This window comes from Choloepus didactylus, chromosome 17 (genome assembly GCF_015220235.1).
Source record: "Choloepus didactylus isolate mChoDid1 chromosome 17, mChoDid1.pri, whole genome shotgun sequence".
NCBI lineage: Eukaryota > Metazoa > Chordata > Mammalia > Pilosa > Megalonychidae > Choloepus > Choloepus didactylus.
Genome location: NC_051323.1, coordinates 17,602,510 through 17,620,090, shown reverse-complemented (window position 1 = coordinate 17,620,090; position 17,581 = coordinate 17,602,510). Strand labels below are relative to the sequence as shown.

Below are 17,581 nucleotides of genomic sequence, written 5' to 3'. Positions count from 1 at the left end.
TGAGATAATAGAGGCTCCTTGACTTCTTCAGGTGAATCACTTGCAATGGACTTCTGAGCAGTCCATGGAATGAGTTGAAGTTCCTAAGCACTGGGTTTCTTTGCAGACATGGAATCTTGTTGGTAGCCTAATTGCCTCCTCTTGGGTTCCACCACCAAGGTAGCTCCTGCCCATCTGTTATCTTCCACCCATTTGTAGTTTTGAGTTATTTTGTCCATGTTTGTTCTCAATTCCTCCTTGTGTGTCTATGAAACATTCAGGCCTACTTTAAGTGGAGTGCTAGAGCCACAGCTTTTAAGTCAGGCAGATCTGGGGGTGGAGTCTGCCCCATCTTGCCTGTTGAGTGACTTTAACTGAGTTTCTCTGAGTCTTAGGTCATTCATCTCAAATGGAGAACATGGTACCTACCTCACAGGGCTATTGAGATTAAAGAAGATGATGCTTAACCCAGTGCCTGGCATAGAATAAGCACTCAAGAAAAGGCAGCTAATATTAGAGAATAGGCTTGTTGTGGTTTGCTAATGCTGCCATTGTGCAAAATACATGAAATGGACTGGCTTTTATAAAAGGGGATTTATTTGGTTATAAAGTTACGGTTCAAAAGCCATAGAAGTGTACAGACTAAGGCATCAACAAGAGGATAACTTCAATGAAGAACAGCCGATGGCGTCTGGAAGACCTGTCAGCTGGGAAGGCACGTGGCTTGCATCTGCTGGTCCTTTGCTCCTGAGTTATGTTTCAGAATGGCTTTTTCCAAAATGTCTCTGGGCTTCTGTCTTATCTCCTCTCTCTCAGCTCCTGTGTGTACTTGCTTCTTTCTCCCAGGGCATTTCTCTCTAAGCAACTGGGGGTCCTCTCTTAGCTTCTCTGGGGCAAACTCTGGGCTTCGTCTCTTAGCTTAGCATCACCAAATATCCTTCTGTCTGCATCTCTAAGCATCTCCAAGAGTCATCGTCTGTGTCAGCTCTTGAGTTCTCTTAAGTTGCCTGGTGAACTAATTAAGACCCACCCTGAATGGGCGGGGTCCAAACCTCCATGGAAATAATTCAATCAGAGTTCTCTCTCACAGTTGGGTGAGTCACAGTTCCATTGGCAACACTCAATCGAAAGGTTCCACCCTAAGAATAGGTTAAAAGATCATGGCTCCTCTGGAGTCCATAACAGTTTCAAACTGGCACAAGGCTCTAGAGCCAGACTAAATCCCTGCCACTCCACTTTCTAGCTCTGTGACCTTGAACTCGTTCCTTCAACCTCCTTGCCTCATTCTCCCCATCTGTAAAATGGAAACAATGGTAGCACTTACTTCATAGGGTTATTGGGAGAGTTAAATAGATATTACATGTAAAGTACTTAAAATAGTGCCTGACACATTGTAAGTGTTCAATAAAGATTAACTATTATTAGGATTATTATTAATAGATGGTTGTTTCTCTATGTGCTTTGTGTTTGCATGCTAAAGATGGCTGAGCTATGTATGAGGCATGAGATATGAATAGTCTTGGTTAAATAAGCCCACATCACACTGGGGGAGATAGACAGCTGCACAAATAACATCTATAGGTTGTTCTGAGATAGGAGTAATCCTAGATGCTACGGTAGCCCAGAAGAGAGGGCAGTTAATTCTGCAGATCCATTTTGTGTTGGAGCAAAATGTTATTTTGGCTACGTGTGATCCTGATTCCTTCTTCTGAGTCTATGAAACATTCATGCCCACTTAAAACAGAGGGCTTGAGCAAAAGCTTTCAAGTCAGGCAGTCTGGGGGTGCAGCCTTGAGTAGCAGTGTTTGGCAGGCAGCAGAGAGTGAAGGATATTTCCGGCTGGGAAAATAGAAGCAACCAAACACACATGTGGTACATGATATGCTCAGTGGAGGGCAGGGCAAAGAAAGAGTAGGCAGAAAGGCTGGTTGGAGTTAGAGTGTAAAGGGGTCTGAGTACCCCAACCTACAGGATTTGGACTAAAACTTGGGGCATAAAATAGGTGTGTTTACCAAATGATATTTCAACATAATACTGTGGGAGGATAGATGCAAATCCTTTTGTTAGGTATTAAAAATATATACTAATGTCCTCATGGTTTCAATTTTAGAGTTTACATTTTGGGAATATAGAATTTCCAAAATTTTGCAGGAGGGCAGGAGGGTTAGGTTTCTTAAAAGCAGGGCATGACTGGTTCCTGGAGCCTCTGTTGCAAGGTTGACAGAGCTGTGTGGCCTGAGTGTATCTTCTCCCCGGCTTGCTGGAGACAGATTCTGGGAAACATCACGTACTCAGTAGTAGGACTTGTAGGGTAAGCTCAGTTCTACACAACCTTTCACAACCACTGTCTTGAGTCTTCTCAGACCATATTCTTTTCCTTTGTTTTTTCATTATATGTATGCTTTCCCTCCAAGCTCCAGGAAGGCAGAAGTCTTGTTAGTCTCTCTTTTAAAAGTTTTGAAATAAATTCAGATTTATGGAAAAGCTGCAGAAGTTCAAAGAATACACGTTCGCCCAGATTCCCCAATTGTTACTATCTGACATTTGCCATTTGCTTTATCAGTTTCTCTCTATGTATATACATATTATTATTTTTTCTGAAGCATCTGAAGTTGTACATTGCAGACATGATGTCCCTTTATCTTTAAAAACAAGTGCAGTCTCTCAGGTAACCACGATACATAGTCACAGTATTATATAAATCAGGAAATTCACATTGATGCAATGTTCTTAGTTAATCTACAGACCTCCTTCATATTTTGCCAATTATCCCATAATGTCCTTTAGAGCAAGGAGAAGAAGGAGAGAGGGGAGAAGGGAGAAGAGAAGAAGATGAGGAAGAAGGAAGAAAGGAAGGAAGGGAGGGAGGGAGGAAGGAACTATTTCTATTTTCTGGTCCAGAATCGAATCCCAAATCATACATTGCAGTAAGTTGTCATGTCTCTTAAATTTCCTCTAATCTAGAACAGTTCCACATTCTTTGTCTTTCATGACCTTGACCTTTTTGAAGAGTACAGGCTACTCATCTTGTAGAATATATCTCAGCTAGGGTTTGTCTGATGTATCTTTATTCGTCATTCATTACTTTTATTAACACACGCTCTATATCTAGCAAATATTCATGATAAGATTGAGATCTACTAACGTATTCCAAAATTTCAGGAATATGGCTTTTTTCCTGGACAATTTAAATATTCCAGGTCTATGACTGATACTGGTCAAAAGCCTGGGGGTTCTTTGTCCCATGCGCATAACAGCCAATCTATGACACCAGGGTTTCAAAGAGATAAAGAATTTATTGCTAAGCTGGAAGCAGGAAATCAGATGGCCAATAGGCCTAAATATCTGTCTCTCTGAACCGAAGTAACTCTGATAGTTTTATAGCATCAAAAGATGGGCAGGTTTTAAATAAATGAACCCAATGGCCCCAGATGATGTAATTAGAGGAGATCTAAGTATTGCACATGCACAGATTAATTACATGCTTAGAACATATGTAAGAAAATGGTGGCTTTAACATGATGATGGGTGTGATTTTTAGTATTATATTATTATAGGTCACTTACTGAAAGCTTAAGTTAAGGTGCATGTCAGACCAATTTTGGTTAGATCCAGGTTCATGGAGCAAGATAGTTTAGGAATTGGGATGGGTTAGTTCTGGGATGACTCAAGTTCCTTCATTAATAAGCATTAGGGGCTATCTTCTGTGATCTTAAGACTCTAAAGTTGAAAAACAGGATTAGGGGTAAAAATGGTGGCCAGTACCAGTCACAAGGTGATAAAATCACAAGGTGGTAAAGGCTATATTGTTAAACGATCATTATCAAAGATCAAGGCAGCTGGGTTACAGTTCAGTAACTTCTGGCATTTCCTTCTGGCTATTTTAATATTCGAGAAAGTAAAAAAGAAATATCTGTGTAAATGATTCAGTAATCTTAATTGTATGTTAAATCCTAACATTTGGTTACCTGACTCTTCTTTCGATGTGAAAATGAGAAATCTGTAACACTTTTTGGAAGACTCAAGGTTTAGAAAAATCACTTCATTAAATTTTCAGACTTGTTGAAGTTATGAAGTGCTGTGTCCTCCTCGGAGCGTCATATCTGTAGGCACCGGATATGTGTTGGTGTCGTTAAATGTTGATCACTCCGTTAAGATTTCTCCACTCGGTAACTAATAAATATTTTGTGGAGGATATACTTTGAGACCATTAAATAGGGTTGCAAGATAAAATACAGGCTGCCCACTTGAATTTGAATTTCATATAAATGCTGAATACTTTTTTAGTGTATGACCCTCCAAAATTATCTGAAATTCAAATTTAACTGGGCTCCTTGTATTTTTATTTGCTAAATCCGGCAATTGGATATACAAATATCTTGTTCCTCATCAAACTTTCATCCAGTTGATTTGACATCCATTGATAACTGTGGACTGAATCAATTGTCAGTAAGATTTTGCCAAATGGTGTTTTTGTAACTGCGTCATTCCTTCTACATTTATTAGTTGGTATTTTATCTGCCTGTCATTTCACCTACCTTTTACAGTGCCTGGCACACAGCAGACGCTCAGATACTTGTTCAATGAATGAATGGATTCTCACGCGTTTGGCACGGCTTCGGGGACCCGGCTGCGTCAGGCAGGGGCTTGCCTTCCTCAGCCAATCACCGCAGGCGCTGACGCTTCCAAGCCTTCCAGGGTCTCGCTCCCGGTTCTTCTCCCTGCGATCAGAAGCCTGGCTTTACTATACTTCGCAGGCGTTTAATGAAGACAACTGATTGGCTATCTCAGCTCCAGGGAGTGGGGCAGGGACCAATGGGTACCGGCGGGAGGCGGGACCTGCCACGCGGCCGCGGTATAACTTGTAGCCCGCGCGCGCGCTTGTCTCCCGGCGCGGGCACCGGCACTGGCCATGGCTGCCTGCTCTCTTGCATCGGTGCTGGCCGCCCGGCTGCTCCGCCCCGCGCAGAGCTGCTGCCTTCTCCATCGCCCCTTCCACCGCTCCGCAGTGCGGTAAGAGGGTCGGAAATCTGGGTCAGCGCGGAAACCGAGGGGAACGGAAGGCAGCGTCCGCGCGGACTCGCGAGGGGTGCCCGGGGAGGTCCTTCCCGAGCATCCCAGCTCCGGGCGGCGGTGGCCACCGAAAGGGGAGTGGAGGGGCGACGTGGCAGCCTAGCGCGGCCACAGCCCGCGGTTAGGGCGCTCACTCGGCGGGGTGGGCTGGTCCCCTGGCCCCCCAGGGTCGGGGCGTCGTCTGCGGGACCGCCCGAAGGTGCGGAGTTTGCAAGGGAACTCGGGAGGGTCACCGGGTCTGGCCAGACCCTGCGAGCCGCGGTGGCCGCGATGCTGAGAGGTGCCTTGGGGGAAGCCGAGCACACCCTTAGGCGAGGGCTGGATGGATCTGAATGATCTGCCTTCCCGGGACCCTAGCGGCGGAGGGGATTGGTGCAGTCTGATGAAATCCCCGCGCCGGCTTGCTCGCTGGGTACCCGCACTTCCTTCTGCGCCGGGGGTGGGTGTGGCTGGCGCCGCTCTTCAAGCCGCCCCTTTCCCCCCAAAGAGAATAAATGCACTGTCGTCACCAGGGCTTTGGCTGCAGCCCTCACCCCGAGCTGGTCAGTGCCAGGGTGAGTAACTCAAGGTGATATATACCTGGGAGAAGGAGAGGGAAAGCTCTATTTGCGTTTCCTGATCTTTTGGATCCCAAACTCCCATTCTTAAACCTAGGTTGAAGACTCCTTTAGGGGGACGGATTTCACTCCCCAAATCTGTGCACTCAATTTCTGTCCAACTTTTAGAGCCTTTGCATTGTCAGAGTCCTAAGTCTTGTAACGGCAGCCCCTTCCTTGATTCAGCACACGTTTACTGAGCCCTTCCAGCGCGCCAGGCGCTATTAGACTGCGAATTCAGAGATGCGTCAGAGCGGCTTTTTCCTTAGTGGAATGCAGATACCTGTCAAGGGGGTGAACACGTATATAATTTCTACTCAGTGTAAAAGTGCTAAGGTATTTCCAAGATGCTATTGGTGCGCAGAAGGGGAGATTGATGAATTCTTAAGGAAAATTGGAGAGGCATTCAGGTTTTCCTTGGGCTCACCCTAGCCTGCCTTTCCAGCCCCATCTTTCATTACTGCCCCTTCCCACTCACCTCCATTCTCACCCCCACTCTCACGCCCACTCTCACCCCCACCTTCCTGAGTGCTGTCCAAATGAGCCTGTGGGCCAGACGGTTCATAGGCTTTCATGATTGAAAAGAGGTATAAAAAGGTCCTCCTTGCTTAAAAGACCCGGACTCGTTTGCTCACACTCACAAGTAATAGACGCCCTCCTTTTGCTTGCTTTTCTGAATGAAAAAGTAGGCTTCCACATCTCTGAAGGAAAAACTGTTATCTATACTGTACATTTGGTATCTCCAGTTCTGTATTGTTAGGATGTACAGCTTTGATTACTGCCGGCTACATTTTAAAAAAAGTGAATCTGCATGTATTCCTTTTATTTTAGGTTGGTGCAAGGTTTTTTCATCCCCAAGTTTCAGGAACATAAACCTCACAGTTAGAGAGATTGCACTGTGGTCTAGGAGACAGTGGGGTATGGGGAAAAATGGACTTTGGAGGCAGAGATTTGTAATAACACCCTCGGTTGTTGTAATAGCTCCAAGGGAGTGGTGAGAATAATGTATGTAAAAAACTCTTAGCAAAATACCTAGTGTTTGATGGCTGTGAATTCCATCTTCCCTTTTTCATCTTTCTTAACGCGTTACCGGTTCCAGTAATTAGAAGATAGCAGCACTCTTCCCAAAATAACTTGGTCATGAATTGTAAAATGACTCTTAATTTTTCATGGAAAATTACAATACTGTCAGCTGTCAAACTGGGAGGAAAGTGAAGATGCTATTGACTTGCATTTTGATTCCGAATTTTATTTGAACAGTTACTCCTGATTCTTTCTAGTCTGTTGACTCGTTATTTTAACGGAAAATTTTCTAAGCACATCTCTGAAAGCACTTATTTCCTAAATAAATGTTAGCTGACATAGTTAGAATTTTTGGATTCCCTTTGGGACTGAGCCGCGTCCCCATGACCCTGTTTACTTTGTGGCCGCAGTTCCTTTATCTGTCCGTTGGCAAAAGAGACGATGGGAAATTAGGTTAACGACTCACTCTCACAATTTTGCAGAGGAGGGCTGAAATGCAGTTATATCGTGAGGAATATTCATTGTATTATGGCTTTGTTTTTTTGATTCTTGTTACTTTTTGGCTTTTTTTTTTCTTCTTTTTTTTTAAAGAAAATTGGCATAACATCCAGAACCTGCTTTTGGAAGCTCAGATTGGGACTTGGAACGCCAGGTTCTCCCAGAACCCTGTGTCCTTAACTCCACTCCACTGTATCACTTTTAGCCTTAATTGCTACTACCATTTCCTCTAAGTTCTTCTGTCTTCAAAAGAAATTCTTTTTTTTATGAAGTGCCAGCTAAGCCCTTCTGAGTATTTGTTTTATATATACTCATACATACATATCCTTAGTATACAGTAGGTTATTATATCTATTATATATATGAACTGAAGCAAGGGAGGAGAGTAAGAAATTAATTTTTCTTGAACATACATGACTGGCACTTTACATGTTATTCCATTCACTGTAGATGACTGTCCTGACTCCTTTGTAAGTAGTCTTTCACTCTGAGTGTTCCAGGGTTTGGAATATATCAGGAAGGTAGCCATGGGATTTGTATCAGCAAAACCCGTTCAGTGGTGTTCCCTTCAACTCTTAATTCTGAAATGTATTTGAAATACTGAAATGTTTTCAATTCCTCAATGTTTCTTGGATATTTATTAAATCTATTATATATTTTGCTCCATGTTAGCATCCTGACATAAAATCTGCATAAAAGTATTCGGTTTGCTATAAAGTTATGAGCCTTTTTAATACCTTAAAGATGCAAATACAGATTAATATGAGAATTAGATATAAAGTCACTGCATTGTATCTGAGACATTGAGATTTGGTTTAATGCCATTATATCATAATACAAATAAAAGCAGACATTAAAGGCTTAAAAATTATGAAAGCTTTAAAATTCCATTTTAATTAACAACAGCCTCGAGAATTAATCATAGCTGATCATACACAATATCCAGTATCTTGATGTTATTCCTGAGAATTAAACATGTGCTGTTAGTGGAAATCGATGTTTCACTGGTTTTGATGTTGGAGAAGTCCTCATGACACCAAGTTGAACTATTTCAATCAGCTTTATCCCTCTCACCATGTAGCCAGATGCAACTTTACCCCTTTGAAAAGTGAACTTTAGATTTGTCGTCCCTCAGATTAGGCACTAGGTATTCTAAGCTTTAAACTTTAAGTTTTAGCTATTTAATAACAATAACATTTTGTAGTCTGGTCCTTTTGCAAAAATTCAAGCGGTTTGGTTTTGTGACTCTGTTGCCTTCTGCAGAAACGAAGCTGTTATCATTTCTGGAAAGAAACTTGCCCAGCAGATCAAGCAGGAAGTGCGGCAGGAGGTAGAAGAGTGGGTGGCCTCGGGCAACAGGCGCCCACACCTGAGCGTGGTTCTGGTCGGCGAGAACCCGGCCAGTCACTCCTACGTCCTCAACAAAACCAGGGCGGCCGCTGACGTGGGTAGGTGCCGCTCCCAGTCCTGCAGCCTGTCAGGCAGAGGCTTATCTCAGGCAGTCTCCAGCAGAAGTGGTCGTGCCTGTTTCTGATTAGAAAATACAAACAGGAGGCTAAGGCAATGGAACTGTATGCAAAAAACTTTGTCCTAAAGACATCCCGCTCTTTCTACGGGGAAGACTTGGAAACTCACATCACAGGAGCCTGGGTGGTTTTCTCGGTGTCTTCTGAAATATAAGCTAAGTTCTGTTCTTAGGGCTAACAGCTGACAGGAGACACTCCTGGGGTAGGGATGAGAGTGGCCGCTTGAGATGTTGGATGTTTGCAGTTTCCGGCCATGGGGTACTTGGAAGGGAAGCTGGAAAGAGACTTCAGCTAGACAGTTGAAGGAAATGACTCTGTCTTCTGGGAAATAGCTTTCGGTTTCTTCGCTGATGGGTTGCAAAGCCAGTCGGATCATGTAGGGATTTTTGAATGCAGATGGCGTGGGTCTGAGTGATGGAAGGCTTGTGTTCTGGGGCCTGCTGTACTCCTGACCACTGTGTGCGTGCAGTGTGGGTGCCTCTACCCGCTGGTCTGGGGATCAGTAGTCTGAGCGCCACGTGCCCTTCCGTTGTGAAGGCTATGAAACTGCTGGGGTGGCTGGACTAAATTACTGGGCTGATGAGCCTTGATACCCTCTGTTCTTTCACACCGAGGATTGAGGCCTCTTACCCTTTTAATTGAAAAACCTTTAGGGACCTCTGGGACACAGTCATAACTTTTTTAACACATTGGGAATAGCATGGGGCTGTGGAAGGCACATGGACTTTGGAACCCGAAAGATTTGGCTTCATCACTAGCTGGCTTATTTATTTATTTTATAGAGAAGTTGTGGGTTTACAGAACAATCATGCATAAAATACAGGATTCCTATATACCACCCCACCACCAACACCTTGCATTGGTGTGGAACATTTGTTAACAATTAATGACAGCACATTTTTATAATTATGCTAGTAACTAAAGTCCCTGGTTTAACTTAGAGTTCACTGGTTGGATAGTGTAGTTCCATGGATTATTAAAAATTTTATTCTGTTACCATATATACAATCTAACATTTCCCCTTTTAATCATATTCAGAATAGCTGGCTTGATTTTTAATATCTGAGTTTCAGTCTTCTTGTCTGTAAAATGGGATTAATAATTGCATGGAATAATGTATGTAATATGTCAAGCTAGTATTCTCTAATGTATATATTTGTGGAGTTGTTTTTTTAGGTTCCTTCTGAGCCGATTCAGCTTCCCAGCTACCATGGTGGGTGTGATGATAAAAAACCTCTGTGGTATAAGAGCATGGCTGGCATAACCACAGTGCTCCTTAAATGCCTGAGTGTTTTTTTTTAACATTGAAATTTTTTTCTAATAGGAATCTTCAGTGAAACAATTTTGAAACCAGCTTCGATTTCAGAGGAAGAATTGTTGAATTTGATCAATAAGCTAAATAATGATGACAATGTCGATGGCCTCCTTGTTCAGCTGCCTCTTCCAGGTGAGTTTTGGACCCACACCATTTACAGTGATTTCTGAGGAGGAGAGAGGCTTGATTACTTTATTAACCGGCCCTTAGACGAAGGACAGCAGACGGAGGCAGTTGTACAGAGGATACTGGCTTTGATATCATTGTTTTACTTGATATGAGTTCCTTCAGCGCAGATGGAGGAGTAAATCATGGAGGCGTGTTGTAGAGGGAACGCAGTTGCACGATAACTCAGATGAGCTGGAGTCAGGCAGGGCTAAATATGGAACAGTGATCAAAGGCCAAAAATGCTGTGGTTTCATCTTCAGAGCACATTGATGAGAGAAAGATCTGCAATGCTGTTTCTCCAGACAAGGATGTTGACGGCTTTCACGTAATTAATGTCGGGCGAATGTGTTTGGATCAATATTCCATGCTGCCTGCCACCCCATGGGGTGTGTGGGAAATAATCAAGCGAACTGGTAGGTATATCTCATAACTGTATGTCTGCGCTGTTTTTTTAAAGGCAGTACTTTCAAATGGTACCACCCCTATCCCACATCCTCTCGTCCTACTCCCCAGAAGTAACCACTTTTAACCACTTTTAACAATGTCCTATGACTGTTTTTGCTATTTGATCCAGAAGCTTCTATGAAGGTTCTTTTACTCTGTGAGAAATGTAGAACAAATGTATTATGTTGTAGAATACAGGAGACCTAGAGACAGATAGCAGCTAGTGAAGGGGGAACAATAATCGAATAAGAACAGATAAGATTTTGAGGGTAATCTTGATACGGGAATGCTCAGGAATGACTATGATTCATTAATTTTCTTGTGGTGTATGGTAGGAGCATATTGGAAGCAATGACGTTATTTCAGGATATTTGTTTTTCTTATTCCTTTGCTATGTTTTATTTAGAAATTTTGTTTGTTTGTTTGCTTAATTTTTTGATAAATAAAGTTAATAAAAAAAAAAACCAAGAAGCTTCTGTGAAGGAAACAGAAGATTTAATAGTGGTAACAGTGCACATTGATACGACATTTTCTTTTACAGTGTGCTTTCTCCTGTTTTCTTTTAGACCTCACAATATATAGCAAGTGAGAGCCCCAGTTCACTGTTGAGGCAATAATCATATATATTTTCATAGGAATTCCAACACTAGGGAAGAATGTGGTTGTGGCTGGAAGGTCAAAGAATGTTGGAATGCCCATTGCAATGTTACTACACACAGATGGGGCACATGAACGTCCTGGAGGTGAGGAAATTGCTTTTTTTTTTTTAATTGCAGCATTTAATAACTTTATTAACTTTAAGGAAGCAAAATAAAAGCATTTAAAGGATGTTTAATAAATGAATGAATTAAACTTCAATTTGGAGTAAAAGAGAAGGATTTAGGAGAAAATTCATCTGAGGAAAATGAGAAAGTATTTGAGTCTATATCATATCAGAAAAAAAAGTTACTTTCTTTTCATTCTTTCTGTATTTAAGAGTATAAGTTAAGTTTCATGGGAAGGTGTTGGTTTGTAGCTATTTACAATACATTTTTTCCCTCTATCCCAATAACGCTAAATACAAACACAGAATTTCCGTCTCTGTTAGTATCTTATCCCAATCTCTCCTCTACACAGAGGAGAACAAAAGGATTCCTCTTCATGTTGTTTGATGGTTCTGATTGTCTCCACTGCCATTAAGGGCTGTGGTGGAAATTTGAACTCTTAACTTTTAAAATAGGGAAAATTAGAATGCATAATTCTTAGGGTCTAGAAGCCCTGATCTGTGCTGTCCTGTTAGTCCTGTGTAGCTATTTAATTTTTAATTTAAATAAATTAAAATGAACTATAATTAAAATCTCATTTTTTCATCATTCTAGACATTTCAAGTGCTCAAAAGCCACATGCAGCTAGTAGCTATCATATTTGGTCGCAAAAAGTAAATAAAACAGAATAAAGTCTTCAAATTAAGATTTGGAGTATGCCTAAAGACATACATGGACAGAAGTGGTCTTCTGTGTGTAAATTTTATTAAAATGCTTTTGATGTGGCTGTTTAGATGATTTATTGCTTTGCATTACAATCTTTGAATATCTTTTGGAATCCAGGAATTGCTTTTATAGGAGCATTGTCCTCTCCGCATGTGAGAACCCGCAGAGGCAGCCTGTGGATGTGTGGGAGGGTTTACTTTGTGTGATGTAGACCCACAGTAGAGACTACAGAATCTACTCAGTGTCAGCAGGGAGTTTATTACTCATTTATTATGCAATTAGTTCAGAATGGATGTGCCTCAAAATGAAACATGAGTTTTGAGTATAAGCATGCTAGTAGACAGTTGGAATTTTCCTTGACTCATGTATAATGACCTAGTTAGGCTTGCATTTAGGAATTTTCAGTTGTGGCTTTGATAGAGCTGGGAAGCAGTTATTTAAAGTCAGTTTACATTCTCTGTCATTTCCTAGAAAAAAATCTTAAACCATTGCAAAGGATTGAACTGATAATACTAATAGATCATTTTATCAAGTCCTGTTCATTTGTATGTCACCTTATATGATTATAACAGAAGTAATGGCAAAACTATTTCTAGATAATGTCTTTTAGCACACTTTTTTTTAAGCCTTGAGTAATTCTAGTGTATTTTGTATAGAAAAGGTAATTCTTGAAAGGCTGTTAAATAGGGTAAGAAATAAATTTAATTATATATGACTTTATAGGGTAAGCCTTGGACCAATAGGTAAAAATACCAAAAATTCAGGTATTTTTCCCCCCACTTGGAGATGTCATTGGTTAACAGAAAAATCATGCAGTAAATGCAGAGTTCCCATATACCCCCTCACACACAGTTTTCCCTATCGTTGACACTTTGTATTAATGTGGTACAATTGATGAAACAATATTCTTATAATTCTACTATTAACTATAGTCCATATAGTTCACTGTTCTGTGTTGTAAAAAGTAAACGACAATTTGAAAATATGGCAAAAGCATGAAGTTAGTTACTTTTCTGGGAAGTTGAAGTTCTACAATGGCTTGAATACTTGAGATCTAATGCTCAGAGTCGAGGCAACTGAGGAAAATTGTTCCATTCCCGAGCTATTTAAAAAGATTGATTTGAGGCATGGAGTGTGTGTTATTGGACTAACAATTGCAGCTTCAATTTAGAAATCAAGGCACCCATTTTTTTCCTTCATAGGTGATGCCACTGTTACAATATCTCACCGCTACACTCCCAAAGAACAGTTGAAGAAACATACAATTCTTGCAGATATTGTGATATCTGCTGCAGGTAAGAACACAAGGAAGGGAGACTGGAGGACTTCATCACAGACGGGACGCATGACTCACCTCTTGTCTGTGTGAGTCCAGAATTTGCCTGCATGACTCCATTCCATTCATCATTCCCATTCCCTTGGGAATGACGCTTGAGCTGCTTATAAAGATAAAAATATAGTTGTGGTTGGAATGCTGGTTCCCGTAGTTCGTCATAGACTGGGTGTAACTGCTATTTCTAAAGCCTCAAAATATTTGTCTACTCTATGAAGTTTAAATGGTTCCTTGGTTAATATTTTATAGTTTTATTATATATATATATGTTATATATATATATAACATGCAGGCCTCTTGTAATGGAAATTAGACAAGAATCTGGTGGGTAGAATCTTCTGTTCAGGACTAAGTAACTTGATCATTCCTCTCTCCATTTCCAGGCATTCCAAATCTGATCACAGCAGATATGATCAAGGAAGGAGCTGCCGTCATCGATGTGGGAATTAACAGAGTTCAGGATCCCATAACTGCTAAGCCCAAGTTGGTTGGAGATGTGGATTTTGAAGGTAAATGGTATACTTTATTTTTAAATATAAAAATCAACAAAAGCTACCTTTAATGGCCATTTAAGACAGATCATTTACCTTTTCTTTAACTGTTGAACTTATGTTACTCTGGTAATACTATTTAAAATGCCTACCACAAAAATGGAGAGTAATCTTTTAAAATTCCAGCTGTTCTAATGTTTGTATCGTAAAACTATGGAGAGCAGGTATAAACTTTTCAGGGGTTTATTTTCTTAGGTCTATTTCATGATTGAAACAACCTCAAGTCTGAAAACATATTGAAATGATTTTTCTAAGCCATTGATCCTCAAAAGTGTTACAGATTTCTCGTTTTCACATTGACAGAAGATATCCTAGACCCGGAATGTTAAAACAGTTCAGGAAAAAAGCATATTTCTGAAACTTGGGGATATGCTAGTGGATTTCTGCTTTCTGTTATCAAGTTATCATGTTTGTCTGAATTCCATTCTGATAATCTATTTCTAGCTTTCTGTTTCTGTTAAAGTAGCCAGACCCAAGCCTGGATATCTAAGTGTTGTCCTTTAAGATTGGGTTAAATTCTTTATTCTTTTTTTTTTTTTTTTTTTTTACTTTTCAGTTGCCAGAAAATTACTTAGATTAGTGCTTTGGGCAAACTGTATGTAAAATTAAGAAGTGGTATAAGCAGATATTAATTCAGGCAATAATATATCTCTCACATAGTTAATCTACTGAAATGTTTGTTTTTAAATTTAAGAGGAAGAATAAGTGTGGCTAGTAAATTATAGATTATTTAGATATGCAAATATCAGTGAACTACTCTGCTTATTAAGTGCTTGTTATCCTACTAACTTCTTTGAAAACCTTTACTCTTTTTTTTGTGTGTGTTTTTTAATGCGATTTTGTTGAGATATATTCACACACCGTACAATTCATCCAAAGTATACAATCAGTGGCTCACAGTATCATCACATAGTTGTGCATTCATCACCACAATCAATTTTAGAACATTTTCATTACTCCAAAAAAAGAAATAAAAAGGAAAAAAACACACCAAAATATCCCATACCCTTTCTCCCCTCCTATTGAGCCCTAGTATCAGTGTGGTACATTTGTTACTATTGATGAAGAATATTAAGATATAGTTCATAGTTTGCAATAGGTATATTTTTCCCATGCACCCCTCAATTATTAACTCCTTGTTGTAGTGTTATACATTTGTTCTAGTTCATGAAGAACATTTTTATATTTGTACAGTTAAGCACAGTCATCATCCACCACAAGATTCACTGTGTTCTACACCCCCATCTTTTAACCTCTGGCTTTCCTTCTGGTGACATACATGACTCTAAACTTCCCCTTTCCACCACATTCACACGCCATTCAGCACAGTTAATTATACTCACAATGGTGTGCTATCGCACCTCTATCCATTTGCAAACAATTAAGTTCGACCTAGTTAAAAATTATGCACGTATTAAGCAACCACATATTAAGCAACAGCTCCCCCATTCTCTAGCCTCATTCTGTCTCCTGGAAAACCTTTACTCCTGAGTCATGTAGACGTGACCTTTTTTTTTATGAGTTTGAGACTTAAGAAGTTGCTTATGTATATTGCTTTTTCTTTGCAGGCTTATTTCACAATATGTTAAAATACATACATTTCCTTTGTCAGAGTTGAAGCAGTCTGCCTTTTTTGTTTCAATGTAGAAGTCAGGAAGAAAGCCGGTTACATCACTCCAGTCCCTGGAGGCGTGGGTCCCATGACAGTGGCGATGCTAATGAAGAATACCATTATTGCTGCAAAAAAACTGCTGAGGCTTGAAGAGCGGGAAGTGCTGAAGCCAAAAGAGCTTGGAGTAGCAACCAATTAACTGTTTCCTCTTCTCTTTTATGAACAGCCTTCCAAGCCAGTTCAAGAAGCAAAACAGGCCAATAGAAATGCAATATTTTTTTATTCTACTGAAATGGTTTAAAATGGTGCTTTGTATTTATTGAAAGCTTAAACTGGTGGGTGTTTGCACACACAGTTCTCACCCAGGAGCCCATAGTATCCTCCTGGGCCATGGGACTCAATAGAAGCCATTCTCCTAGTGATCAGCCCCAGGCAGTGTCACGTTGCGAATGCATGCTTAACTTTGTCAGTCCCAACAGGCCTCTGCAGTTGTTACAATTTGCCTTTTCTAGGATTGCATTTCCCGAGTGCTACTCTAATAGACGTTGATACCCACTTTAGGTTCCAAACCTGTTGAGTTCAACTGTTCAAACCAAAGGAAAAACGTTTGCCAGAAAAAATTAACGGAATGGTAAACAAGAAGAAATAGTAATTGAGTAGGAAAAAAATTACCCAGATTTATACCTACATTCATCTAAATTGATTTATCTAAATAAAACAATTGGGTGGGAAAGAAGAAAAACTACATGCTAGTACTATTTCTAAGCTGCCACTTTGTGGCTTAGTCACTGGGAAAACGTTTAGGATTCTACTTGTTATTAGCTGTCATTTTATGTATGTTACCATTCAGTGAGCTCTCCCATGTTACTTTTCTGGGATTGAAAAGGCTTAGGTTATAAATTATTCATATGTGTTGTCATATTTGGCTTTTGCTATATCTTTAAACTTCATTGTTAAATTTTGTACTACTGAAGAGTATTTATATGGTTTCTATGGTGTATCTTGAAACCTATTTTTGAAAAACAAAACTGATAAGAGTTGGGCTTGATAATCATGATGGCAGCTTGTTTAAGTATGCAACTTATTTTTCCACCAAAGAATTGTTAGCAGCTGCTTGCTTTTCTCTTTGAACCTGTTGGTTTTCCTAAAAGGTTTTTAAGAGCTTGAGTTAATATTGAATTTAACCAGACTTTTCTGAGTAAAGCTCTTTTTTTTTTAATAAAACACTTTGTTCTGGTGTGGAATGAGTTTCTGAAATACTGCCTCTTCCTACCGCTGTCTTGGTGTGATCTAACTAATTTTTCTAATTAGACGTAATCAATCTAGATGTTCTTATATTTGATAACAGCCAATCCTATAGCTTAAACTGGTTGAAAAAGCTGTGGAGAAACCAGCACATTCTTTTAGTCTTGTGTCCGAACAGGTTGTGCCAAGCCATGAGCTTAATCTGCTAGACTAATTTAAGTGGTTAGTTTTGTTTGCAGTGTTTTCTAAACCATGTGTTCATTTGCTACAAAGGACTTCTTGATGTGCTTGCTAAGTTCTTAACATGTATATGTGCTCTCTCTCTGTATATATATATATTTATATTTGTATTTAAAGCATTAGTTTGATTTGATAGGTTGGAAGGTCTTTGCTGTACATATTTTGAGGCTGGGGTAGGTGTGCTGTGTATTTTGGCCTTCCTGAAGGCAGCTCACAAAGGGGCAGAGGGATCTCCTGCTCCAGGCAGGTTGAAGCAGAAAGAGAACAATTGGAGAGTTGCTCTATTCCCTCCTTGCGCCAATGTGGATATATTCTGTCCCCCAAGAAAAAGCAATGATGTTTTAATCCAATTGCATGGGATACTGGGATTACGTTGATTCTATGGACATGTGACCCATCCAACTATGAATGGCACCTTTGATTAGGGTGTGACCTCTTGATTGAATGTTTCCAGGGAAGTGTGGCCCCTCCCATTCAGCCTGGGTCTTGGTTAGTTTATCTGAGCACTA

The 17,581-nt window shown here is 40.2% G+C and overlaps 1 protein-coding gene across 1 annotated transcript; it reads left to right on the top strand.

The window, feature by feature from the left end:
* Window positions 1-4,852: 4,852 nt before the first annotated feature.
* On the top strand, window positions 4,853-15,880 carry MTHFD2 (methylenetetrahydrofolate dehydrogenase (NADP+ dependent) 2, methenyltetrahydrofolate cyclohydrolase). The gene is made up of 8 exons (XM_037807492.1): window positions 4,853-4,992; window positions 8,433-8,617; window positions 10,020-10,142; window positions 10,439-10,591; window positions 11,258-11,365; window positions 13,294-13,386; window positions 13,808-13,933; window positions 15,623-15,880. Exons 1-8 carry the CDS (start codon window positions 4,892-4,894, stop codon window positions 15,784-15,786), a joined length of 1,053 nt encoding a protein of 350 aa, XP_037663420.1. The 5' UTR covers window positions 4,853-4,891; the 3' UTR covers window positions 15,787-15,880.
* Window positions 15,881-17,581: the final 1,701 nt, after the last annotated feature.

Bases quoted from the DNA above. Each gene is read 5' to 3' on its own strand.
- MTHFD2 (XM_037807492.1), top strand. From the start codon at position 4,892: ATGGCTGCCTGCTCTCTTGCATCGGTGCTGGCCGCCCGGCTGCTCCGC. The intron at 4,993-8,432 runs GTAAGAGGGTCG...TGCCTTCTGCAG, and splicing joins TTCCACCGCTCCGCAGTGCG to AAACGAAGCTGTTATCATTT. The intron at 8,618-10,019 runs GTAGGTGCCGCT...TTTTTCTAATAG, and splicing joins CAGGGCGGCCGCTGACGTGG to GAATCTTCAGTGAAACAATT.